This window comes from Muscardinus avellanarius (genome assembly GCF_963383645.1).
Source record: "Muscardinus avellanarius genome assembly, chromosome: 19".
NCBI classification, from domain to species: Eukaryota; Metazoa; Chordata; class Mammalia; order Rodentia; family Gliridae; genus Muscardinus; species Muscardinus avellanarius.
Genome location: NC_137805.1, coordinates 18,090,634 through 18,116,461, shown reverse-complemented (window position 1 = coordinate 18,116,461; position 25,828 = coordinate 18,090,634). Strand labels below are relative to the sequence as shown.

Below are 25,828 nucleotides of genomic sequence, written 5' to 3'. Positions count from 1 at the left end.
GCTGGCTTCGAACCTGCGTGATCCTCCTGTCTCAGCCTCCCAAGCGCGGGGATTAAAGCGTGCGCCACCACGCCCGGCATAATTTACTCTGTTTATGGCCATATTTACCCCAGTTATGTAGATGCGGCTCACTGTCCGGTGTTTACACGCCCGCACCCTTGTTTGGGGGCTGTTCTCTATTTGCCAGGCCATGAACCATGCGGTATGCAGCGCTAGGTAGCTGATGTACTTTCAGCTCTAGAACACCCTTCTTTCCATTTCAAACCTATACAATGAGCAGGTCATTTTCACAGCATCCCCTTCCCCTCACTAGCCTGAGCCCTGCTGCTCACATGACATGATGAGCTGTCGATGTCTCTGTCGTGTGGGGTGCCTGTCGCCGTCCTCCCACGTCTGAGCCTTGGCTGCCCCTGGGCGGGTCGAGCCCGCAGTGGTTGAAGACGGATCAGCCTGAGTCTGCTGCTTGTTGTGAATAGTCTACACTTTCTGCTTAGGCTCCTGTAGCACCTGGAGTTCTGTACCGAGTTTCCGAGCCCACGCACGCTTTGCACGGTGTTTCTCTGTCTTTGAGCGTGTTTGATGGGGAGATCTGCTGTACGGTGTCCTGGGGTAGGGTGGCGGCAGAATCTGCACCAGGTTGTCTAGATTCACGCTTCTGCTTCTCATGTGTTATCATGATGTTGCTTTTTATGTATGGGCTTCCTTTATTATTCTAGATCTTAGGACTCAGAGTTCTATTGAATCATTTAAGGACATGAGTCAGAAATTCCAAAAAATTACCGACATTTTTTCTTTTTGGTACTGGGGTTTAGTGCCCAGAGGCATTCTATTACCTCTGCGCTTGACCCCAGCCCTTTTTATTTATTTACTTTTGACATGAGTTCTTGCTAGGCTGCTGAGATTGACCTCAAACCTGTGCTCCTCCTCAGCCTCCCGGGTCCTGGGGTTACAGGTGTGTGCCACTGTGCCCGGCTGAAATGACCCTACTTTTCAGCAAGCAACTCCTCCTTCTTTCAGGGGAGGACTGTGCGCTGTGGGAGTCCCAGGCAGTCACCTGCACAGGGAGGATGTCCAGGCGCCCTCGCAGCACGGCCTCCTGCCAGCTCCTCGCGTACTGCACCGTACGTGGCCTTGGCCCTTGCTGAGCCTTCTAGCCTGTCCAGGTTGCCCATTCTTCAGTATGGCTTGATTTTTAAAATGCAGCGGGGAGGGAGAAACTGAAGGCCTTTCTTTGTATTAGAGTCACACTTTTGATTATATTTACATTTCTTATATTCTAAGTTTAACTTTTGAAGTGTTTTTATTCGTTTTCTCATTAGCCAAGGAAAGCATTGCCTTTTGAGTAATGATCAAATCAGTGTTGAGATTTCCTGAAATGTCTGGAGACACAGCTCTGTTACCATTACTAGGTTCTGTGTTTCTGCTGTGTTAAGTAGGGTGGTCTTCCTTCCATCCGAACATGTCCTGCCTGTGTGCATTAAAACTAGAATTCCTTTGTCGCCATCATTTCCCTTCATCTCTCTGTTCGCACACACGGTGCCCGTCAGGAAGTGCTGTGAGCCAGGCCGTCCTTGACGCTGGGGCTGGCAGGGGGCGGGCAGAGGGCCCTTCTCTCAGGCACCCTGCCAGCTGATGGCGAAGCGGGCTTTGTGCCCGTCCGCCCAGAGGTGACCAGCAAGGATGTAGCCCAGGAGCTGCGTTTCCGCACGTCACAGCAGCAGGCTAGTGCGTAGGGACGTGACTTCCCTAGAAGGCTTGCTGCTGCAAGAGAAAAAGCACATTTTATCCCCAAATGGGATAAGAACAAGATGGCAGAAGAACAAGTTGCCCTCTCTTAGGTCTCAGTGGAAGCGTGATGCTGCCGGCTCTTAAGCACCTGGGCCTGTTTGAAACTAGATTATACTGGTAGCACAGAATCCGTGTGATGTGCTCTCTCTTTTCCTTCCCCTTTTGCTTTTATTAGCACATGGCAGTTCTGTACGGTAGTGAGGTTCAGTGTGTGTGCACACGGGCCGTGGTGGACTTCCCCCGCATCCTGCCCGCTCCCCTCCTCCCTGGTCTCCATCCCGTGAGGTTTGCAGTGACGCCTTCATCTGCTGCCATAGTCGTATCTGAGCGGTTGCCTACCTCCTCCCTTTTCTCGCCCCCCTCTCCACGTTATTCAAAGTCCGTATGTTTCCTGTTTTCTCTCTTGCTACATGTGAGAGAAAACAGAACCCTCGACTTTCCGAGCCTGGCTGATCTCGCTCAGCTTAGTATTCTCTGGTTCTGTCCACTTTCCTGCAAAGGATAATTCTGCTCATCTTTATGGCTGAGTGAAGCCCCGTTGTGCGTATATCCCTTGACTTTGTGTCCATTTGTCCCTTGATGGACGCCGACACTGGCTCCATAATTTGGCCATTCTGAATCGTGCTGCTGTTAACGTGGAAACGCATGTATTGCTGTAATACCCCGATTGCAGCCCCTGTGGAAGGACACCCAGGAATGGTAGAGCTGGCCCGTATGGCTGGTCCTCTCAGTCTTCTGAGGACTCTCCACCCACCTCCACGCGCTGTACTGATTGGCCCTCCCACCAACAACGGATCTAAGTTCCTGTTTCCCCGCATATTCACCGGTGTCACTGGTGTAGACTTGGTGTGTACACTTGATGGTTGTCAGTCTCAGTGGGGTCACATGGGATCTCAGAAATTGAGCTGCATTGAAATTCTTTATTTGGTTGTTTTTTTGTTTGTTTTTTTTTTTTTTTTTTTTTGCTTTTGAGGGTGGAACCCAGGAGGCACTCTACTTCTGAGTTACACCCCCAGCCCTATTTTTTTTATTCTTTATTTTGAAACAAGGTCTCACCGAGTTGCAGAGGGCCTCACAAAGCAGCCGAGGCTGGCTGAGAACCGTGATCCTGCTGTCTCAGCCTCCCAAGTACCGGAATTACAAGTGTGCGCCACCAATCCTGTTTCAGCCTCCAAGTACTGGGATTACAGGCATGTACCGCCATGCCCGGCTATCTCTATTCTTTTAAGGCATGCCTTCCATTTTCCCAGGGCAGGGTTTTCCTTCCCCAGCACCCCTGTGCCATGCCGCTAGGTTGAGGCAGGGTTGTTGCCCACCCTCTCTTCTTTCAGACAGAGCAGGCTTAGTTGGTCATGGTTGTAGTAGATTACCTAACATAAATTAGTATGTAATGGTTTCCTCCTTCTCCACTGCCCTGCCTTTCTCAGTGGAATTGAAATCAAGTGTGAATCCACTGGGATATGTGGCAATCATCTGGTAATAATTTGGAAAGAATAATGTTGCCACACAAATTAAATGAAGACCGAGCGCTTTGCCGTCCAGCGTGGCGTCTTGTATAAACTCCAGCTTACATTTCACATTATTCCTGGTCATGCAGTAGGTTCTACAGCAAAAAGAGCTCTGGATAATCAGTTAAAAGAATGACAGACTCCCTGACGTGCCGATCAGTAGTAATACCTAATTTCGATTTCGAGTGCGCTATAATGGATTACCATATAGATGCAGCTGAGCACTGGGCATTAAACAGAGCCCTGTGTTTTTCAGAAAAGTAATATTTATTCACACTGTGTGGCTTTCCTGAATTTTTTTATTTTATTCTCCAGTGAAACTACAAACAAGGTGTCAATAGCTTATGTGGCATTCACAGCAGTGCAGCTTAGGATATCCGCTGCGGTAGAAGAAAGGCCAGATTGTATTTGCCCCCATCAAGGTAGGCTTCATCTGGTACTTTCTGAGGGACAGGCTTAGCATGTAGACATAGATAGTTGTGTTGGGCTTTGTTTGTATTGGCCTCATAGACTTTGATATATAAAAACGGCCCTTGCAATGTTTGGGTACAATAGAAGCAATCAGAATGGGTATTATTTCAGCCTGTGTATTATTGTAGAGAATTCTGTTCGCTTGGGAATATTTTTGGTAGCTCAGATACTGGGCCTGCTGTTTCATACCCAGACCTTACTGAGGTCATTTTTGAGTGTCCTTGGAGTGTAGTGAAACTTTCATCTGGAAGTGGTGCTGCGGCCCGCCAGCCTCAGGTACACTGGGACTGTTCGTGGCAGGCGATCGTCTGTATATCATCTTGCTGTCTTGTCTGTTTTTCTTGATATTAAAACCATGTTTTTCTTCGTTGCATACTGACAACTACAACAGCAATAACAAAACCATGTCAAGAGACCAGTGTGTGTTTTAGAAGAAGCGACGCTGGATTGGTCTCCCTACCAGATTCCGGGTCTGAAGGCGGTGGGGGTGTCAGGGGTCGTCTTGTTCAAGCTAGGACCTGTCCTGGGCCTTTCATTTCCTCAGCACTTTCTACACAAAATTTCCCAATTGAGTGATAACAGGAAAGAGCCGATCCTTCTGTGTCGCTGGGGTTTCAGGCCCCCTTGAAGGAAGGCAGGAGAAGGCGGGGAATGGGGTCCTGCTGTGCCCTCGGCCCTGGGCCTGAGGGGCGGAGGGAGAAAGGTGTGAGCTTCTGTGGGACCAGCTTCGCCCACGTGGGCAGTGGTCCGGAGGCAGGGCCGCGTGGCCTGCGCGTCCCCTTTCCCTGCGCGTCCCCTTTCCCGGTGGGCCGGTCTAACCACTTTGAGGACTGCTGTGGCCCAAGTACAAGAGCGGCGCTCAGCTGCCCTCCAGGAAGAGCTCGCGCCGGGGCCCAGGAGTGGGGCCGGCGGGCTCAGCTGGCTTTCCAGCCCACGGTCACGTGTTACTCTTACCTCTTAGCAAAACCCACTCGGTGCTGCCGTCTCGGGCCTCCTCGTGCTCTCCTTCCAAGCTCTCGCGTGGCTGCCACTTGCCCAGCTTCAGCGGCCTCCCCCCCACGGCCCACCCCCAGAAGCTCCAGCGAGATCCCGCATGCCTCGACTCCAGGGTGCCCGGCGCCTGGCTTGCCAAGGTGACCGCCTCCAGCCTGAGATCCCTCCGCTGGGATTACAAGCGAGCACCGCCAGCCCGGCTCAGATGTCCTCTTTGAAAAAACATCGATGCCAGGCAGTTTGCTCTCTTGGAAGCCTGCAGTTCCAACCTGGATGTCTTGATGGGGGCGTTTGCTGCCCGCACGGTGTCCCGAGTCCTCCAGGCCCTTCCCCTGCCCACGGCCATTTGTCTCCTCTACCTTCTCCTCAGCTGCTGTGGCCAGGCCGTCTGGCTCTCTGAAATGCAACCATTGCCTACTTTTAAAACTTATTTTTATTTTTGCTGTTGTAGTCCTGGGGATGGAACCCAAGAGCATTCTTCTCCGGGTATCACCCCCAGGCCCATTTTTTATTCTTTATTTTGAACAAAATAAAGGGTCTCACTGAGTTGCAGAGGGCCTCACTAAGTAGCTGAGGCTGTCTGCGAAACGAGATCCTCCTGTCTCAGCCTCCCGAATGCTGAGATTACAAGCGTGCCCACCACGCCCGGCTTACCATTGCCTCTTCACTGGTAGGTACCTCTGCCGTCTCAGACTTACCTCCAGCTCATGGACTGCGTGCCCAGCAAACAGGATCCCCCCACCCGCCTGCTACCTTTCCATGCCCCTCACCCCCCAGCTCGCCACCAGTAGCGGCCCCCTGCACTGCTCCTCTAAGGCTCGGCCCACTGTGCCCCGCGGTCCCCTGTGCCCTCCTCCGTCCCTGTCCCAGTGGGCTGAGGCGATGCATGCTCTGGGTCTCAGCTCAAGTATCCTCTTCCAGGAAGCATTCTGCGAAGCCCCTGCTGACACGAGGCCTTCTCCTCACCTCTGTTACATCCCACAGAGATTTATGAAGTCCCTGTGTGTGCGTGCGTGTGTGCATGTGTGTGCATGTGCCTGCGCGTGCCTGCGTGCATGTATGAATGGTAACTTTTTCTTTTCGTCTTTGGTACTGGAGATTGAATTCAGGGGCATTCTAACTCCGAGCCACAATCTCAGCCACACCCCTACTTTGTTTTGAAACAGGGTCTGGCTGAGTCGCCGAGGGTCTCGCTAAGTTGCTGAGACTGGCCTCTCAAATCTGCGATCCCCTGTCTCAAGCTCCCGAGACCTGGAATTGCAAGTGTGTGCCGCCGCGCGTGCTGGCAGTGTTCCCTTATCATCTCTCTTGCCCTGTAATCATGAGGCTCTGAGAAGTAAAGACTAGGCTTTTATTTGTTCGTGTTTTTCATATTTGCTTTATAGACATAAAACTTCCAGTGTGAAGCCTGGTGTCTGGTGGGTAGGGGTTTCCCACCAATTGGGGTTTGAGGTACGTGCTCCGGTGTGTTTTAGCTTTATCACAAAGTAACACAAGCTGTAGGGTAAGTTTTAGAATTGAAGGGAGCAAACCGCCGGGGATAGATTTTTCTTCAAAGAGGACATTCAAGCCGGGCGTGGTGGCGCACGCTTGTAATCTCGGCATTCCAGAGGCTGAGACCGGAGGATCGCGGTTCACAGCCAGCCGCAGCTCCTTAGTGAGGCCCTCTGCAACTCAGTGAGACCCTGTTTCAAAATAAGGAATAAAAAATAGGGCTGAGGGTGTAGCTCGGAGGAGGAATGCCCCTGGGCTCCATCCCCAGGACCACTAAAACAAACAAACAACAAAAACAAAAACACAAAAACACCAGGAGGACATCCCAGCCAGCGACAGGTTTATGCAAAATATGCTCCCTGTCACTGACTCATTCAAGACACGTAGCTGAAAGCCACAGTGAAGGACCACCTCGCACCATGGGTGGCTGTTAGCAAAAAGGTGAAAGGTAGCGAGTGTTGCCAGGGACCTGGAAGAAGAGAACCGGGCACACTCTTGGGGATGTCCTTACGCAGCCATTAGGAGGAGCAGCATGGAGATTCTGCGGAACACGAGAACGGAGAGCCCTCGTCTCCCTCCCGCAGCTCCAATCTGAGTACAGATCCGAAGAAAGAAGTCACTTTGTCAGGGAGACCCTGCAGGCCCGAGGCTTAGGTAACCACGGCATCAGAACACAGTACGGGGCCGGCGCCCCCTAGCGGAGGAGCGGATGAGGAGGCACGCTGTAGCTGGCAGCGAACACGCAGCCTGTTAATTTACTTGTTTATTTGCTGTGCTGCTCTTGAACCCAGGGCCTTCTACCTCTGATCTGCACCCCAGCCCTATTGTATTTTGTCTTTTGAAACAGGGTTCCTTTTTCAAAACTAGGTTTCTGACACCCCGCCGCTGCTGAGGCTGGCTTCTAACCTGAGAGCCTCCTGTCTCAGCCTCCCACCACCCCCGGCTCTATTCAGTATTACAGAGAGGAACATTGTCCTGTTTGCTCCGACGTGGGTGCAGCTGGGATGAGGCCGGCCCAGGACAGTCCTGCAGGCCTCGCTTGGTGTAGGCATCCGAGAACGTCAGCCTGGAGACGCGCCGACTAGAGGGGCTGTTCCGAAGGCGTGGGCAGCCTCCGTGCGCGGGGGGCTTGCTGCTCAAAGCTGCGGTTTCAGCCAAGCAGGAAGAAGGTTTTTAGCACGGAGACCATAGTTAACAATGTACTTTGTGTGTCATAACTGCTAAAAGAATAGGTTGTAAATATTCTCACTATGAAAAATGACATGTGAGGTGATGGATATGTAATCCTCTGGATATGATCTTTCCAGGATTTTCATGCAAATATGAAAACACCACTCTGAGGGCTGGGGATGTAGCTCACTGGTAGAATACCTGCGTGTCGTGTGCGAGGCCTTGGGTTCAATCCTCAGTATTGGCAAATTAAAGTAAAAACCCACGTCACTTTGTGTTTTATAAATCACTACAGTTACTGTCAATTAGGAACACAAAATTATAAGCAAGTAAAATTAATTTTGAAAAAATAACCCAAAATATAGGGAAAGTCCTAAATGGAAGTTTTCCCTTCAAGAAAGAGAATAAAGCTGGGCATGGTGGCGCACGCTTAGAATCCCAGTACTTGGGAGGCTGAGACAGGAGGATAGAGGGTTTGCGGCCAGCCTCAGCTACTTAGTGAGGCCCTTTGCAATTTAAGAGACCTGGTTCAAAATAAAGAATAAAAAGCAGGGAGGTGGGGTATAGCTCAGAGATAGAATGCCCCTGGCTTCAATCCCCGGTGCCACATATACACACGCAAAGGAGGAATTCTTCAGAAGTTCTGAGTATACATTTGTGACTTTAGTTTTCTGAAATGTTAGAATAGTAGATGAGCCAGCTAACCCTACAATGGCAACTTTCATTTTAAGCTAGTGTATTGTCAATACTGAGAGATGTATTTCGGTGTCCTTGGATTTTCAACATTTTTTAAAAAGGTAGTTGGAGCCAAAGTACAGAGAATCTTATTGCCCTAGAATAACTTGTCAAGATGTTTTCTCGAGTGAGAAAGAGAAGACTCTTCTCACTGGTTAGAGGTTCTCGAGGGGATGCGATGGGGTCGGGAGCTGCTTTGTGGCCACTAATCTTCCACGTCATAAATTTGCTCTCTACCAAGGCGGCGTTCAGAGCCCGAATCCCGAGGCTTCTATTTCGGCCATGAATGTCGTGACATCACTTCCAGCACTTCACTTCCTTTCTGCTCTGGGTCGTTTTGAGTGCGTCCTCTTTTGCCCCTCTTTCTTCCTGGCTCCCTTCTGTGTCTGGAAGAGTAATGATGATTATACTGGAAAGGGAAGGAGGTGGCGGAAAGGAAGAAGCCTGGCCATCCAGCACTGGAAGACTCGCTTAATACATGCAGTGACTGTGGTTTACTCAAGGTAGAACGAGCCTTTGCAGGTGTCCCTGGTTCACTGAGGAGGATCAAAGTGGGGCAGTAGACGTTAAAACATTAAGAAAAGGAAGCTTGCCTGGGGCAAGAAAGGGAAAGAGATTATCCCACAGGAATATAATATAAAGTGTAATTATAAAGTGTAATATGTATATGATTACAGTTTTCCTTTTTTGAAATTTATATGTAGCAAGTAATGTAAGCCTATCACAAAAATATTTCATGTGTTGCTTATTTTATGTCTTATTATTTTGTTTTATAGAAAATACTGCAGTTTCTACCTGAGCGAATTTTCTTTCGATGGCATTACCAGAGTATAGGTAAGAACAGTTTTTAAAAGTTTTTAGTGATAAGTATTTCTTTTGATTGACTTTCCATGAGGGATAAGATAGCTTCTAGCAAGGAATATTGATAAGGGTAAAGCAGTTAAAACACAAGACAAGTCCACCATGAGCTTTGAGGGAAGTATGTCTAGCTCTGTGAAGTGCACCTGAAAGTGTGGTCACAGGCTGCTCTTAGCTCCAGGAGTCTCAGAGAGATAGAGTCTCAGGTCCCCGACAGACCTGCTGAACACAGTGGTCTGTTTCTAACAGTGACCCCAAGAGATTCTTGTGTACGGAAAGCGATTTAGAGTGTTCTTAAATAATTTCATGGCTTCCTTAAAAGACGATCTTGTTCTTTAAGCCTGTCTCGCTGACTCAGAATGATCTGTTTGGCCGCTTAGGATTATTTCAAGAGGGAACTTGAAATAAAGCAAGTTACCGTGGCTGCCCTTTCTGTCCAGCTCTTCACATTTAGCTCATCAAGCCCTGATTTGATGCCCAGCCCCGCTGTGGGCCATCAGTTGTGAATTCTGCCTTCTGTTCTTTTTTGCTCTCAATTTAATTAATTTTAACTGACATGATAATTGCCTGTATTTATGGGGTACAAATAGTACATATGTATGTTTAGATCCGTGTCTGCAGTGTGTCACGGTCAAATCAAGATACTGTATCGAGCACTGCAAACATTTATTTCTTTATTCTGAGACCATTCAAAAACCTTTCTTCTATTGGCGTATTGTGATTCCACATCACAGATTCGGAGACTCATCCATGCTTGCACACAGTGCCTGGCAAATTACCCTCCACGTTCCAACCCCCTTGCCGCTCCTCCCTTCCTATACGAGTTAGTTAGGCTGGTGTATCCACACAATGGAGTTTTGAGTTTTTCTCAGCCATAAAGAAAACCAGCCGGGCGTGGTGGGCACGCTTGTAATCCCCACGCTTGGGAGGCAGAGACAGGAGGATCGCGCAGGTTCAAAGCCAGCCGCGCGCGCTGGCTTAGGAGACCCTCTCTCCAAATTAAAAAAAAAAAATGTAAAAATAGGTCTGGGAGTGTAGCCCGGAGGTAGAAGGGCTTCCAGGAACCTCAGTATCACCAAAATAAATAAATAAATAAATAAATAAATAAATAAATAAATAAATAAAACCGGGCCGGGCGTGGTAGCGCACGCTTGTAATCCCCGCGCTTGGGAGGCAGAGACAGGAGGATCGCGCAGGTTCGAAGCCAGCCGCGCTGGTTTAGGAGACCCCGTTTCCAAAAATAAAATAGGTCTGGGAGTGTAGCCCGGAGATAGATGGGCTTCCAGGAACCCCAGTACCACCAAAAAAATAAAAATAAAAAAAAAATAAAACCAGAATTATGTCAACTGCAGGAAAACGGAACTAGAGGATATTGTGCTGAGCGAGGCCAGCCGGGCTTAGGGTCAGGGTCCTGTGTTTCCTCATATATGGAAGCCAGAGAAAGAAGAGGAAACAGAAGGGACCTCAGATAAATGAGAGAGACCAATGGAGTAGGGAAAGGGGTCGGGAGAGGGAGGCCAAGAGAGCGAAGAGGAGGCCGGGGGAAGGAAGGCTTCAAATAACGTTGTGTGCGTGTGCGGCGGGCTCCCTGCCTGTTGACGGGCTGTGCGTGTGCGGCGGGCTCACTGTTCACAGACGGTCTGCTCCGTCCTTCTTCCTACGCGAGCCTGGCGTGTCCTACGGTTTCCCTTCCTTACCGGATGGTCGCGTTGGAGGACAGCACGCACCTTAGCGGGCCCTGAGCCCTGTTGGCTGTTCGTTGAGTGAGGTTGTGCATGTGGTACGAGGCTCAGGGCCGAGACAAGAGTATCTCTGCACCCTTGTAGCGGCTGATCCACTGCCCAGTGAGTGGGTGGAGAGATGAGGAAAAGAATTACGGTGTGATCGTTACTGGGAAAGAGTGTGACAGGAGGAAGAAGGGAGTCGACTAATTCTGTTCAGGGGGACCGAGGGGCCTTCAGGAGAGGCCACTGCCATGTTCGGCACGGACGGGGCTGTCTGGCGGGAGGTCACGCCGCAGTCACGGATCCTGCGGAATATGGCGTGCTGGGTAGATACTCCAAATCCCAAATCCTAAATTTAACGTAGGATGATTTTTGAAAATATATGTAAACTGAGTCTTATAGGAATTGGGTTATTTGGGGTTATGTGGTATAAATGTAAAAAAGAAAATAAAGTATATATAGTGAATCTATCTCTGGAACCCAATGAATAAATCATTACTTTAAGAACATTCCTTCATCTTTAAATCTCAAATACACAAAAGTTTTTTTAAATTGTAGAGAGTTGTTCATTGCATTTCTGCTTAGTTGAAGCTTTGAGCTTATGTATTTAAATGAATATAAAAATAAAAATATAAATGCAAAGTGTAATCTGGAGACATCACGGGGATTTATGGCACTCCGCACTCTTAGGCTGGCACAGTGGCTGGGCGATAGGCAGTACCCGCACGCAGCACCTTTATTTGCATTAGATATAATCCTTCTTTAATTTTGTTTGTATCATCTGTATGGAAACCATACTCATTTTCTTCAGAAAGCACTTTAGAGTGTCTGAAGATTAGCGGACTCTCCTCAGCATGAATACACTTATTAGAACTATGTGAAAACTAATTTGCATTTGCATCGTGAAACTTCATACATCTGGTAGGCAGCATGTGGTATTACTTTAATTCTGTCTAATACCATAGAAACTGGCTAGAGTCGCTGGCAGAAGGAGCTTTTTACCTAATTTGGTAGCATCTGACCAGAGTGATGAGAGGTCCTGGCTCTCCTGTTTTGGGTTTGCAGAGCACCACTCTCCCCAGCCGCTGACAGCAGCCTGTGGTACCCACCTGACGCCGTCATAGTTCAGGACGTGGAAGTATGAGCATTTGCATAGAAAAACATCCTCACTTATAATTCGTGCTTATATACTTAATGCTTGAGGTAAATAGACTTTTTTGAGATTAAGTATGTTTTGTGTGTTATTAATCAAATTGGGCAGGAATTGGTGTTGATATAAGCCTACATCTCTTTTACATTAATCTTCAGGCTAGATATGTTTTGGAGGCTTTTTCAGATTATTTATTTATTTATTTATTATTTTACAGTACTATCTCCAAGCTACACCCCCATCCCCATTTTTTTTTTTTTTTTGGTAATTCTTTAGTTTGAAATAGGATCTCACTAAGTTTCAGAGGGCCTCCCTAAGTAGCTAAGGCTGTCGGTGAACCTGTGATCCTCCTGGCTCAACCTCTCAAGTACTGGGATTGCAAGGATGCATTACCATTGCCGGGTGCTTTTTTGAATTTTAGGCCAGCAGTGTATACACTGATCTCCCGTGAAGCAAACACACCACTTGGAATGTCAGCACAGGGTCGGTGCCTGTATATAGCGCTCAGGGATCTGGGCATCGGTGTCCAGCCACGTGAGTTATCAGTCCTGCAGATGGAGAGGTGAGGACGAGGCCCACAGAGTCTTGTCGGTGAACTCATATGAGAGAGCTTAAGTATTCACAGCCTTTTGGGTTCTGAATTGCCAACGAGACATCGTAGACTTACTGTTCACATCTGCTTCCTATGCCTCGCTAAACCTCTTGCATTATTTTTAGTTTATTTGGATTCATGAAAATTTTTAATATCTGGCACTTGAGGCTATGACTGAGTTTGAGTAGAAACTAAAATCTGTAGGAAACACAGAAGTCCAGCTCGACACCTCGACCTCAGCATTGGCATCCTGACTTTTGCAAAACTTCCAGGCTGAGGGTAGGACCTTGTAAACCTTAGTGCTCCTTACCTAATGGGAACCCACTCCTCTCTAAGTTCCTAACTAAATCTTACTGGACTGTAGGAGACAAAGCCCTGTGGAGTGTTGGGTTAGAGCCTTGGCCTTTGAGGGTACATGCCACTCACACGGTACATTTTCTTGCATTAACAATTCACTAAGTAGAAAAACCTAAGCATTGTGGCGCATGCCTGTAATCCCAGCATTTGGGAGGCTGAGACAGGAGGATCGGACTTCACAGCTAACCTCAGCTACTTAGTGAGGTCCCTTAATAAAGAATAAAAAAATAGGGCTGGTGGTGTAGCTTGGAGGTAGAATGTCCTGGGTTCCATCCCCAGTACCAGAAAAAAAAAAACAAAAAAAACAAAAAAAAAAACCCTAACATAAGAGCAGCTGCTAGCGTCTGCTCATCTCCAAAGCTCTCAGGTCTACCTCATAGCCACATTTTATCTAAACAGGTGAGTGACAAGCAAAGAGATTAAAGCAGCAATTAAAAGCTCCAACAAATAAAAGCCCAGGGCCAGAAGAATCCCCAACTGAATTCTACGAGACCCTGAAAGAATAACTAAGCCCAGTGCTCCTCAAATTACTCCATAAAATACAAAGACAAACAAACTCATCCTACAAAGCCTCACCTTGTCACCCAAACCAAATGGAGATCCCCCAGGAAAGAAAACTACAGACCAGCATCCTGGTGAGCAGAGGTGCAGCAATTCCTAGCAATTTGTATTCAAAACCACATCAAGAAGATTGCACACCCAGCCCAGCGCTGTGATTCCAGGGATGCGAGGTTGGTTCAGTGCGTGTGCAAGTCAGCAAACGTTTTATCCTGAGAAGGAAGGACGTGATTTGAGACGTCAGCTAGCGCATTGTTCGTCCACCACTGCTCGTGTCACCTTGTTGGGTCCCTAGCAAAAAGAGACATTCTAGTTCTCTTAAAACAACTTTCAGATGGAAAATAGTCTGTAGTTTCTCCTGGTTTTTTTTTTTTTTTTTTTTTTTTTTTTGTTTTGGTAGTACTGGGGTTCCTGGAAACCTTTCTACCTCCGGGCTACACTCCCAGACCTATTTTATATTTTTATTTGGAAACAGGGTCTCTTACGCCAACTCGGCTGGCTTCGAACCTGCGCGATCCTCCTATCTCCGCCTCCCAAGCGCGGGGATTACAAGCGTGCGCCACTATTCCCGGCTTGGTTTTGGTGTTTAATGGCTGGATCTTAGCTGTGAATCACTGAATGAGGAAATGTATTTGAACTCCATTTTTTTTTTTTTGCAGTGTGAAATATACATAGGCCATTTAAATTTTATCATAGTGTCTTTAAAGTTTTTAATTTTGAAGAAATCCAGATTATTCTTCATTACTTTTCTGCATCATGCCTTTGGTATCCTATTTAGAGAACCCTTGTTTGACCATCAGCCACAGAGGTCTCCGGTGTTTCTGCTGGCCGTCTGTAGTGAGCGCTCCTTTCAGGGCCTTGGCCATTTTGCGCTGGTTGTTGGTCAGTGGTACACGTGTTCGGTGGACTGCTGCGTGTGTGCATCTTGCGGTTCCAGAAGGTCCTGCGTTCTCGCTCCGCTGCTGCTTCCAACTGGCCGTGCACGCAGCAGCCAGAGAGGGCTCTCCAGGCTCTCGGCCCTCACTGACAGCGTACTGCCTTGGTATTTAGTTTTAGGCATGGTAAAGGAAGGAGCTTTACAAAATTAAAACTGAAGATGGCATTTAAAATTAAATTGAAATGTCTTCATGAACATCCGGCCTTTCGGGATCTTTAAAAGATCTTTAAAGGTTTGTGATTTGGTCAAGGAGACATTGACAGAAATGGCAGTTCTCACAATTGCTAATAGAGGCAAAGAGAGAGGTTTTGAAAATATTGAGTGTGCTTTTATTAATGCGAGAAAAATAAAATTATAATGCGTCCACTATAAATATGATATTTAAATTGATTCTGTGAGTTTTAATACATCTGATTTTTAATTTTAATTTTACTGTTCTTCAACCAATTTAATATTCTGGAAAATTAAGTACTAAAATATATAAAAGCATGTATATAGGAGACACATTTTCCCATTTACTTCAGACCTTCAATATGGCTCTGTACGTTACTAATATTTATTCAGAAATTTAATTTTTATTATGAAATTTTGATGTTGATTTTTTAAAATTATCACAGTGCCTCTACCAACTTGTACCCCATTAAGATATATGACTACAGTGCACTAAAAATAATAAAAACTATTGCATTAAGACATTTTTTCTTGATTATTGACTTTTTGGTGCTCCTTAAATTTTGTACATAACCCTCTTTCTCATTACTGTCTTGATATTCATGCTACCTCTTAAAAAATACTAAGACAGTCAAAGGATATTTTTGTTTCAGATAAAGTAAAAGTTATCCAGTAGAGTAATCCCAGTACTTGGGAGGCTGAGACAGGAGGATTGCAGGTTCAGGGCCAGCCTCAGTGACTTAGTGAGACCTCGTTTCAGAAAAGGCTGAGGCGTGACGCAGAGGTAGAGTATTCCTGGGTTTAATCTCCAGTACCAAAAGGAGTTGCCAGTAGAATTTAAAACTTCATAGGATTGGTCTAGTTAACTAGACTTTATTTACTCCTTCACTTATTCTTTCGTTTCTTCACCAGGGCTAGTGAGGCCCATACAGGAGACGAGGCCCCAGTGCCGGGTGTTACAGCGGCATGCAACAAACGTGACAGGTCCCTGCGCGTTGCCAGGGGTTTTGTTTTGGCTCTGAAGTTCGTAAACAGCATGTGTTTGTTGGGTGCAATGGCGCAGTCCAAGAGAATCACAGGTTTAAGATCAGCTTCAGCAACGTAGATCCTGTTTCAAAATAAAAAATAAAAAAGAGCCGGGCGTGGTGGCGCACGCTTGTAATCCCCGTGCTTGGGAGGCTGAGACAGGAGGATCGCAAGGTTCAAAGCCAGCCTCAGCTACTTAAGCTCTCAGCAACTTAGTGAGACCCTGTTTCCAAATAAAATATAAAATAGGTCTGTGAGTGTAGCCTGGAGGTAGAAGGGCCCTGGGTTCCATTCCCGGTAACACACACACACACACACACACACACACACACACACACACGACTAGGAGTGTAGCTTGGAAGTAGAATGGCCCTGGGTTCAGTTCCCTGTACCCAAAGTAAAATAAATAAAGAGTATACATTTGTAACATACACAGAGATTTGGCTCATAGCTATTGAGATTTTGGATCTATTTCATGATGGATTATTTCTTTGATATACATTACTGGAATAAATGTGATTGGATATCTAGTTTTTAAATATGCACAGTTCTTTTCTTCCGGTACTGGGGATTGAACCCAGGGGCATTCTACCTTCAAGCTATACCTCCAGCCCAATTTTTTATTCTTTTTATTTTGAAACAGGGTCTCACTCAGTTGCAGAGGGCCTCACTAAGTAACTGAGGCTGGCCTCGAACCCAGATCCTCCTTTCTCAGCCCTCCAAGTACTGGGAGTATAGGTGTGCACTACCATGCCTGGCTTTGTGCAAAACTTTTCATTAGGAAATCTAAGTAATTTTTTTAAGACACAGTCTCAATTGAGTGAAAATTTCTCTTGCCTAAGACTTCCAGTATATTTCTGTTTTAAAAGGCATCTACTTTTCCAAGGTTAGGTCCTAGTGTGGAGGCTGCCTCTGGTTTTTAGGCTGGGTCGCCATTGCCATGCCCATCCTGGGGTGTGGACACATTCCCGGCACACTCAGTGTGGGCCCAGCCCTGGGAGCACAGTCCTTCCGGCACCCTCTGGCACCAGCGTTGGCAGTGATGGCGCAGTTCTGAGCGGGTCTCCATCCATCTCCCTGACAGCGGCCATAGAGCTTCGCTGGAGGGTCTGCTGAGGGAGCGAACCCCACAAACGGGTGGTCTTTACCAGGAGAGGATCATGCCACCCGGGATAGTTTAAGGTGTTCTTGTAAAGATGTTTTGTAAGCAGTAGTTTTACGCTATTTTTACCTTCATTTTTTGTTAAAGTCATTCATTTTATGTATGACAAGAGATATTTGTACATAATCCACTGTGGATATTTGGGTTATCTTACTATCAGTTAATTTTGACTTAAAAAGCAGTCAGTTTCGGCTATGTTTAGTGAATTTTGACCCTGCGGCCCGAGATTTTGCCAGAAGGAAGGGCCCAGCAGAGTCCAGTGGTGTGGGCGCCAGGTCTCAAGCCTCGCCTTTGGGACCCTCTCCCTGGCTGAAGTCATTGACCTGGCAGCGGGAGACCCATCTCGTCTCTGTCCATACACAGCACTGGTTTTGTTTCCTGAATGAATTGTGTAGTAGTTATGAAACATTAAAAGTTTTTTCTGAAGAGGCACATACTTAAAGTATTTGTATCTTTTTTTTTTCCAGTACTGGGGATTGAACCCAGAGGCATTCTACCTCTGAGCTATACCCCCAGCCCTATTTTTTTAATCTTTATTTTGAAACAAAGTCTAAGTTGTGAAGGGCTTCACTAAGTAACTGAGGCTGATTTTGAACCTGTGATCTTCCTGTCGCAGACTGCCAAGTACCAGGATCATAAATGCCACCACCACACCCAGCAAAGTACTTTCATCTTAAAAAGAATCTTTTCCTATGTGACATTGCTTTGCTTCTGAAGGTTAACCTTTGTCGTCAATTTTGTAAAGTGTACCTTTAGCCAGGTATAGGAGTGTACAGCTATAGTTCTAGTCTTGAGAGGCTGAGATAGGAAGATTGCAGATTTGAGGCCAGCCTTAGCGATTCGGCAAGACCTCAGCAATTTAAAAGTAAGACCTTGATTCAAAATCAGAAATAAAAAGGGTAAGAGGTGTAGCTTGGAGGTAGGCTGGGTTCAATCCTTAGTACCCCATACAAAAAACAAAAAACAAAACAACAAGAAAAAGTATACCTCTTATGATCATAAATATATTTCTTTTCTTTCTAAAACTATTTTTTAAAAATAGGCCTTAAATATTCATAAACTCATTCTAATTCATTGTTTTAAACTTTCAGGTTCAACTTTAAAGAAGCTTCTACACACTGGAAATTCTATTAAGGTATTTATTTTACATGAAAGTGTAATGATATTTTTCATTATTTTTAAATTTATTAATGCCACAAAGGAACAAAGTTAGGCCTTTTGGAGGCAAATGAATTTTTACAAACCACTTGACTTGGTTTTTATTTTTATTTGAGAGATTCTCCGCCAAGTGCCACTGGAAAGGTGTTTGTTCTTCCGTCCTAGCTTACGGTGAGAGGGCGTAGGGGTTCTCAGGAGACAGTGGTCGGGCTTCGGTGGAGCTGTGCGTTCTGGTCATGATTCCGCTCAGCACAGCCCAGGGCCCCGCTAGGCAGCGGCTGCCCCATTTTATCATCAGGACAAGGAAGGGCAGTTCCTCCAGCTCCAGCGCTAACAGGCCGGTTCAGTGCACCTCAGCAATCTGCTTGTTAGAATTACAGCCCTCTCTGAATTAATTTTGCTAATTTGAGAGCCATCGTGGGGGGAAGGAGCAGCAATGCCTCACTTTTGAATATTTATCTGTTTGCAGCAGATTGAGCTTGTAATTTAGGTTAAAATTGGCTTATTTTAAAATGAATATACCTTTTTAATGACACGGACCATCTGATGCCATGGTAAGATGACCCGAAAACAGGGTGACAGAAGGGAGTCAGCCCGGGATGAATATTTAATGAGCGATGACTCACTCGTGGCTAATTAAGATGTGTGCATGCCTTTATTAAGCTAATGCATTTTTGGTTTTATACCAGTTGAAACAACTGCAGCCACTTAAAACTTGATATGTTAAGTGCGTCTTACATGCTGATAAAAAGGAGGAGGCTGCCAGCTGTTTTGGTGTCACTGTGGATTTCATATGTGGCCTCTTGTTTGAAAGGCCTGTCTTACTTCTACAAACTAGCACGTTGATATCTTGTTTATTGTTAGTCTCATTGAGATCTAGTTAAATACAGTTAACCCAAATAGTTGGGGATTTGAGAGAGAATCACCCAGAGAATAGCGGGTTCAGAGCCAGCTTTAGCAACTTAGCGAGACCTTCAACAACTTAGGAAGACCCTGTTCAAAATACAGATTTTAAAAAGGGGGTTTAGGGTGTAGCTCGGCGATAGAATGCTCCTGGGTTCAATCCCCAGAACAGGCTGATGCGTGCTGACATTGCCGTGCATTTCTAGAAACACACGAGTTTTACTTTCATTGCTTTTTGTTTTGTTTCAGATAAGATGTGAAGGGATCCGGCTGTTTCTCTTATGGCTTCAGGCACTTCAGACAAACTGTGCAGAGGAGCAGGTGCTGATTTTTGCTTGCCTGGTGCCTGGGTTCCCGGCAGTCTTGTCATCCAGGGGGCCCTGCACGCTGGAGACGCTCATCAACCCCAGCCCTCCTGTAGCTGACGGTGAGCCGGGGGCGCGGCTGATGCTCTGACCCACTTGGGCTTCCACGGTTTCTCATTTCCTTGGGAGTGGATTCCGATGATGTCTGATGAGGAATCATTCCCTGTAATGCACAGTAGACTTTTACAAACAGATGTGAAAGACTTGGAGCCAAGCCGGGCATGGTGGGCACACTTGTGATGCCAGCACTCGGGAGGCTGAGACAGGAGGATCACAGGTGCACGGCCAGCCTCAGCTGCTTAGGCCCTTTGCAACTCAGTGAGACCCTGTTTCAAAATAAAGAATAAAAATAGGGCTGAGAGTGTAGCTCGGAGGTAGAATGCCCCTGGGTTCCACCCCCAGACCCTCAAAAAAAAAAGGACTTGGAGCCTATTTAAATGAAATGATGCAGGAGAGATTTAGCTGAGTGGCAGAAACAGGAACAGAAGGGCGGGGACAGGTGTTGGTAAGGGCAGGAGGTAAGGCGCATGCGCCCCTGAGGGTGTATGTGCCTGCTAAGGAAACTAAACCTGCTTTCCAAGACTGCCGTCCATTCTCTTTGCTGTTGTTGCACAAGTAGACACTCAACTTATTTTGCCAGCCCGGTGTTTCCATACAGGGTTTATAGAAAGGTAGTAAGGGTCTCCTCAGACCATTCTTGCCCTGCGAATCTTAAGGAACTTACCTGTGAGGCTGTGGGGTTATTGTGCGTGTCACTCTGTTTCCTGATGACTGGCATTTGGTCCTGGGCTGACCAAAGCAGAATCAGGAAGGGAAAGAGTGGACCAGTGGGAAGGTTGGCTCCGAGGGCGTCTGCGCTGAGCTTCCAAGCCTCCGTGACGCTGGCCTGCAGTGCTGATGGCTGGTAGACGCATTTAACAGAGACCCCTGCTTAAAGGCCCGGGCCCTCTTGTGTGTGTGTGTGTGTGTGTGTGTGTGTGTGTGTGTGTGTGTGTCTGGGGATGGAACCCAGGGGCATTCTACCTCTGAGCTACACCCCCAGCCCTAATTTTTTTATTCTTTATTTTGAAACCGGGTCTCACTGAGTTGTAGAGGGCCTCACTAAGTAGCTGAGGCTGTCTACAAACCGCGATCCTCCGGTCTCAGCCTCCTGAATGCTGGGATGACAGGTGTGCACCACCACGCCCGGCTCTGGGCCCTCTTTAAAATATAATAACTCTCGTTATTTACACCCTGCAGCAAAGATATATCCGGAAGAAATCACTCCACTCCTGCCGGCCATATCAGGGGAGAAGATCGCTGAGGACCAAACCTGCTTTTTTCTTCAAATACTGTTGAAGTATATGGTTATTCAGGTCAGAGAAAAGTTGGAGCTCTTTCAATAATGAGCTTATTCATAATAGCACTGAGAAAACGTTGTCTTTTTTTATTTTTCTGTGTCCATATATTTTCTCTTTCCTCTTCTCTCCCTTCTCTCTCCCCCCCCCCCCATCTCCTTTCTGTTTCAAGGTGGTTTTATGTGATATTTCTCTAAACACAGCATAATGCTTACACTGGTAGTCCAGCAAGATCAGGCATGCGTATTATGTTGTGTGAATGTGTTTAGACTTCTTTCCTTCTCAATCCTGCCTACCCGTCCTCTCTGCCAACAGGACAGGATGGAGGGGTTTGCTCAGGTCTGCCCGTGGGTGGGCCGGGAGTGGGCGGAGCAGGCAGGAGGGCTGCGGAGAGGAGCGGCGAGCTCGTCCGCACCCAGCTCACCTGTGCCGCCCGTTCTTGGATCCACTGTGGCATTAGTTGATGTTTATAGCCGGTTCCTGTCTCTCGGCCGTGTTTCTGGACATGCACCAGGTCTGTTTGCTGGCACACACTCCTGTCCCTGAGTGCCCACAGCGCACGTGTTGGACTCAGTGTCTTCGCCCATGTCGCGCACTGCCTTCGGGACGTTCCTTTGGCGCCTCTGCATGGCGGGCCGAGTGGTCCCCAAGAAGGGGCACTTCAGTCTGCTCTGCTTGTTCTTTGAGGTGATTGGTCAGTGACCTCCTCCGTGGGAGGGTCTTCTCGCATGGTTTCTTCTGGATGGCATCCTCTTCCAAGGAAGCCACTCTCTCTGCTGCCCCACTGTTCTCTCTTAACTTCCTGACGGTCGTTGTCCTTCTGGGCAGCCTGACCCCCTCCCGCCCCAGGTCATTCAGCTGCTCCAGAAGCGCAGGACTTTGCCGTCCTGGGAGGCTGCAGGGCACCCTGCCTCCTCCGGGAGCTCCGCCTGAGCCCTGGCCTGCGCGCCAGGCGTCCCAATGCCCCGTTCAGTAGTTGACCATTATGGTCGTCCTGGGAAATCAGCACCGTGTATCCAGACCACCTCAGACAAGTCGCGTAGTCCCCAGGCCCCGCCGCAGGGGGATGGCGTCGGTGATGGCAGAGCCTAGCACGCTGGGGACTCCGAACCGTGGCAGGGTTCTGTGCGTGTGCGCCCCGCGCCTTCCCTCTGCCGAGGCCGAGCCTGACGTGGCCCCGCCCCCGGGCACCAGCGCCCTCACCTTCAGCGCGTGTGCCACACAGGCGTGGCAGTCTCCAGGAAGCTCGTCACGAAGGAGCCAAAAGCGCTGCTTTGTCTAACAGGTGCTAAGAAGCACCGACCGGTCCTCTCTCAGCCTGTCTCTGCGTCGTCTTTCCCTCAGCAGTGTAGGCGACTGTGCCCGTCACAGCGGGTCCTGAGGCGTCCGGGGTGGGTGCTGTCAGCTCCCGAGCTGTTTTGGGGTATCTCACGGTGCTGGGGTTTTTAGGGGAGAGACTGTTCCTTTGACGCTAAGGCTTTACATTTAACCTGTAGCTGGACTGGCAGGCTGGGTTTATCTTAGCTTGTGAGTTGTCTTTTCTGGTTCTGGGGATTGAACCCAGGGACATTCTGCCTCTGAGCGGCACCTCAGCACTTTTTTGTTTTTATTTTTATTTTGAAATTGGGTCTAAGTTGCCGAGGCTGGCCTCAAACCTTGATCCTCCTGTCTCAGCCTCCCAAGCACTAGGATGACTGTGCGTAGCACTGCACCTGGCCTGTGATTTCTTGTTAACAAAGAGCATTTACTTTCCTAGATTCCATAGTTTTTCCCCTTCATTATAGATTTTGTATTTAGACAACATCGGATGAAATCAGTTTCTTTAATTTCCTTTTATTATAAATTGCCTTTTCTGAGTTTAGGGGAAAAAGTGTTCATTTTTGACTAAATCTCTTAAAGCACAATGAATGTCCATCCAGTCGTTTCAAAGAACACGTGGAAAACTGTGTGGGCATGGGGTCACAGAGCAAATCTGAAAATATGGTATTAAAAACCAACCCTATCTTTTGAGCTTTGTTAAGATATGATTTTAGCTGGGTATGGTTGCACATTCCTGTCATCCCAATTCTTAAGATACAGGAAGATTGCAGGTTCAAAGTCAGCCTCAGCAACTTAGTGAGACACTTTTCAAATAAGAAATAAAATCAGCTGGCGGTGTAGCGTGGAGGTAGAATGCCTCTGGGTTCAATCCCCAGTGCCAAGAAAAGGAGGGATGATTTCTTTATATAATTGTCAATGTTATTTGTCATGTATTTTTTATTTAGAACAGGAATATTTGAATCATAACAGCATTTCGTTTTTATATATGTTCATTTGAAATGTAAACATGCATATGTTCTTTTCCATGTATCACCCAAAGGCCGCAAGCTTGGAGTGGAAGAACAAGGAGAACCAAGACACCGGGTTTAAGTTTCTTTTTACGTTGTTTCGAAAGTATTATCTTCCTCATTTATTTCCTTCGTTTACGAAGTTAACAAACATCTACAAACCAGTACTTGGTAAGTAAGCGCCGTCTGAGCTGCGGGTAGGCGGCACCACGGGAAGGCTGCGCGGCCTTCTCATGGTGGCCCTTAGGGTTACTCAAAGTGGAATCATTACTTTATCTTGTATGGAATGGCAACCTTATTATTATAAAAGGTTTAATGTTTCCTGACAAGTGATTTTAATTATGTGTACTCACTAAGATGTATCCGACTTCCCAGCAGCCAAAGGGAACCAAGGCTCCTCTACTCAGAAATAATTAAAATCTATCGTATTTTGGTATAATTCTTTTAGCCACCTCTTAATGTAAAAACATTGCATTTCCCCAAGTCTGCTCCCATGGGTGGTGAAGTATGGAGACCCCAGACCTCGCTCAGTGACAGGCAGGCCAGCCCCAGGGCTCCTGGTGTGATTTTCCTGCTGGGTCCCCATCCAGCAGGTGCTACTGACACTTGAGTATGGTGGGCAGATGTTGGGGTGAGTTGACCATCTAGGGATAGCATCCCCCAAAGGGCTAGGAAACACAAGGTCATTTCTAACTTAGCTCCCAAAGCTTTCCTTCTCTAAGAAATGAAGTGTTACAGGGCAGAAGCCTCCGTTAGAGTGGTTAAGTGAGTGACAAATCCCCCGCCCCGTTGTTTACAAGAGACAAAAGTTCACGTGGTGCATGGCCCGGAAGAGCGCTGGAGGCAGACGGCAGGGTTCGGCTCCGCGGGGACACAGCCTGTTGGTCCAGTGGTCTTCACCGTGCACACAGTGTGGACATTCACACGTGCACACACACTCGGGCAGGGGGGTGAAGCTGAAGCTGGGTGTATTTTGAATGGAGTAGAAATACTTTCAGGCATACTGGGATTTTTTTTTAGCAGTATATACATATATATGAGTATTTTTAAGAAAAATTGTTTCTGATTTTATACTTAGCCTATATTCATGGTCTGCTGGTAGTATTACTGGGTTAAAATTTACCTGCTGAGATTTTTCTGCCTCGCTCAGGTCCTCCAGGAGTTTAGGAATCAGGTAAGATCAGGATTTGGACTTACAGCAAGTAGTATATCAAGTTCAGCATCATGTGATTTCCCATTGATGATCGGATTGAAAGAAAATGGACCTTTGGGTTAATTCTTTGGAAGAGGTGGCATCAGACATTTCAAAAAATGAAATATTCTGAATTCTTTGTTTTTTTGGGTCTGGGGATGGAACCCAGGGGCATTCAACCTCCGAGCTACACTCCTGCCCTATTTTTTATTCTTTTTTTTTTTGCAGGTCTGGGGGTGGAACCCAGGGGCATTCGACCTCCGAGCTACACCCCTGCCCTGTATTTTATTCTTTATTTTGAAACTGGGTCTCACTGAGTTGCAGAGGGCCTCACTAGATAGCTGAGGCTATCCACGAATCGTGATCCTCTGGTCTCAGCCTCCCGAATGCTGGGATTACAAGCGTGTGCCACCACGCCCGGCTCCTATTTTTTTATTCTTTATTTTGAAACAGGGTCTCACTGAGTTGCAGAGGGCCTCACTAAGTAGCTGAGGCTGTCCGAGAACTGCGATTCTCCTGTCTCAGCCTCCCGAATGCTGGGATTACAAGCGTGCGCCAGCACCCCCAGCTTTGAATTCTTTTAGACATAAAATAGATATCTGTTTCGTTGGATGCATCTAAAAGAAAATTAAAAGTTATAAAATTAAAGTTCAGCAAATTTAATCAGTGCAATGTTAGATATTAAAATACTTATGACTTTTAAAAAGCTCACATATGTTTTGACACTTGTTCCAGTCATAAATGAGATTAAACATATGTATAACATATGTGAACATTGTTACTACTGTAGCCTCTTGTAATTTCTCAAAATTGTTAATATGAGCCACTAGCTTGTTTATTTTTATAGTCATATGTAAACAATAACAATAACAGCCATCTCTTCTTGGTCAGATTGTAAGACAGGATCAGAAACAAGTCTACCAAAAGATGCTACTTTTAATCATTGCTGGGTCTTCATTCTTAGTTGCCATTTAAACAACTAACCTAATCATTTATGTGTTTTTTTTCCCCTACCAGACATCCCCCATTTGAGACCAAAGCCAGTGTATATCACTATAACTCGAGATAATGAAAACATTTATAGTACAAAAATTCCATACATGGCAGCTCGCGTGATTTTTATTAAGTGGATTGTAACTTTCTTTTTGGAAAAAAAGTATCTTACTGCAACACAGAACACTAAGAATGGAGTTGATGTACTGCCAAAAATCATCCAGGTATGCCGTTCATCATTTTAAAAAATATATATATATTTTTTGTAGTGTTGGGATTAAACCCAGGGACTTTCATTTCTACCTCCCAGCTACACTCCCAGCCCTTTTTGTTTTTTAGTGTAAACCAGAGTCTTTCTAAGTTACTGAGGCTGGTCCCACATCTGCTCTCCTCCTGTTTCATCTTCTAGGTGCTGGGGTTACAGGCTTGTGCACCTACATCCGGTTTTCAAAAACCTTTCAGTGCTTCCATGATAACACACTTAACCCGCCACACAGCAGTGGCAATGCGATGTGCCCTGTGGGTTGGTGTACAGACCTGCACTGTCTAGCTGGGGCTGGGAGGCGGCGACGCAGCTGCGTGCCACGGGAATTGCCGGGGCGTGGCGGTGTCAGGGCCCAGCAGGCGTGGAGCACTCTCCAGGCCCCGTTCTCCTCTTCCTGGGCATCCGTGACCTCGGTGGCCCATCCTGCCTTCAGCGTCACCAGCACCTGGGAGCCTTTGGGAAGTGTGCAGGTGGCCCCGTGCACACTTGGGGACGCATGCTGCTGGGGGAGCAGGTGAGTGCAGGGTCCAGGGCCGGCTGTCTCTGGGCCTTGCTCAGCCACAGATGGGCCTTTTTAGCGGCCGTGGTGCCGTG

General features: G+C 47.0%; 1 protein-coding gene across 1 annotated transcript in view; it reads left to right on the top strand.

The window, feature by feature from the left end:
- Nucleotides 1–25,828, top strand: part of RALGAPA2 (Ral GTPase activating protein catalytic subunit alpha 2) — a gene marked incomplete at both ends in the record, with an annotated part of 243,084 nt that overhangs the window by 38,462 nt on the left and 178,794 nt on the right. Inside the window, 6 exons of the mRNA XM_080716443.1 lie at nucleotides 8,936–8,993; nucleotides 17,786–17,829; nucleotides 19,005–19,182; nucleotides 20,360–20,475; nucleotides 22,817–22,955; nucleotides 24,994–25,193. Of these exons, the coding sequence (XP_080572569.1) occupies nucleotides 8,936–8,993; nucleotides 17,786–17,829; nucleotides 19,005–19,182; nucleotides 20,360–20,475; nucleotides 22,817–22,955; nucleotides 24,994–25,193 (735 nt within the window). The remainder of the gene's footprint in view (nucleotides 1–8,935; nucleotides 8,994–17,785; nucleotides 17,830–19,004; nucleotides 19,183–20,359; nucleotides 20,476–22,816; nucleotides 22,956–24,993; nucleotides 25,194–25,828) is intronic.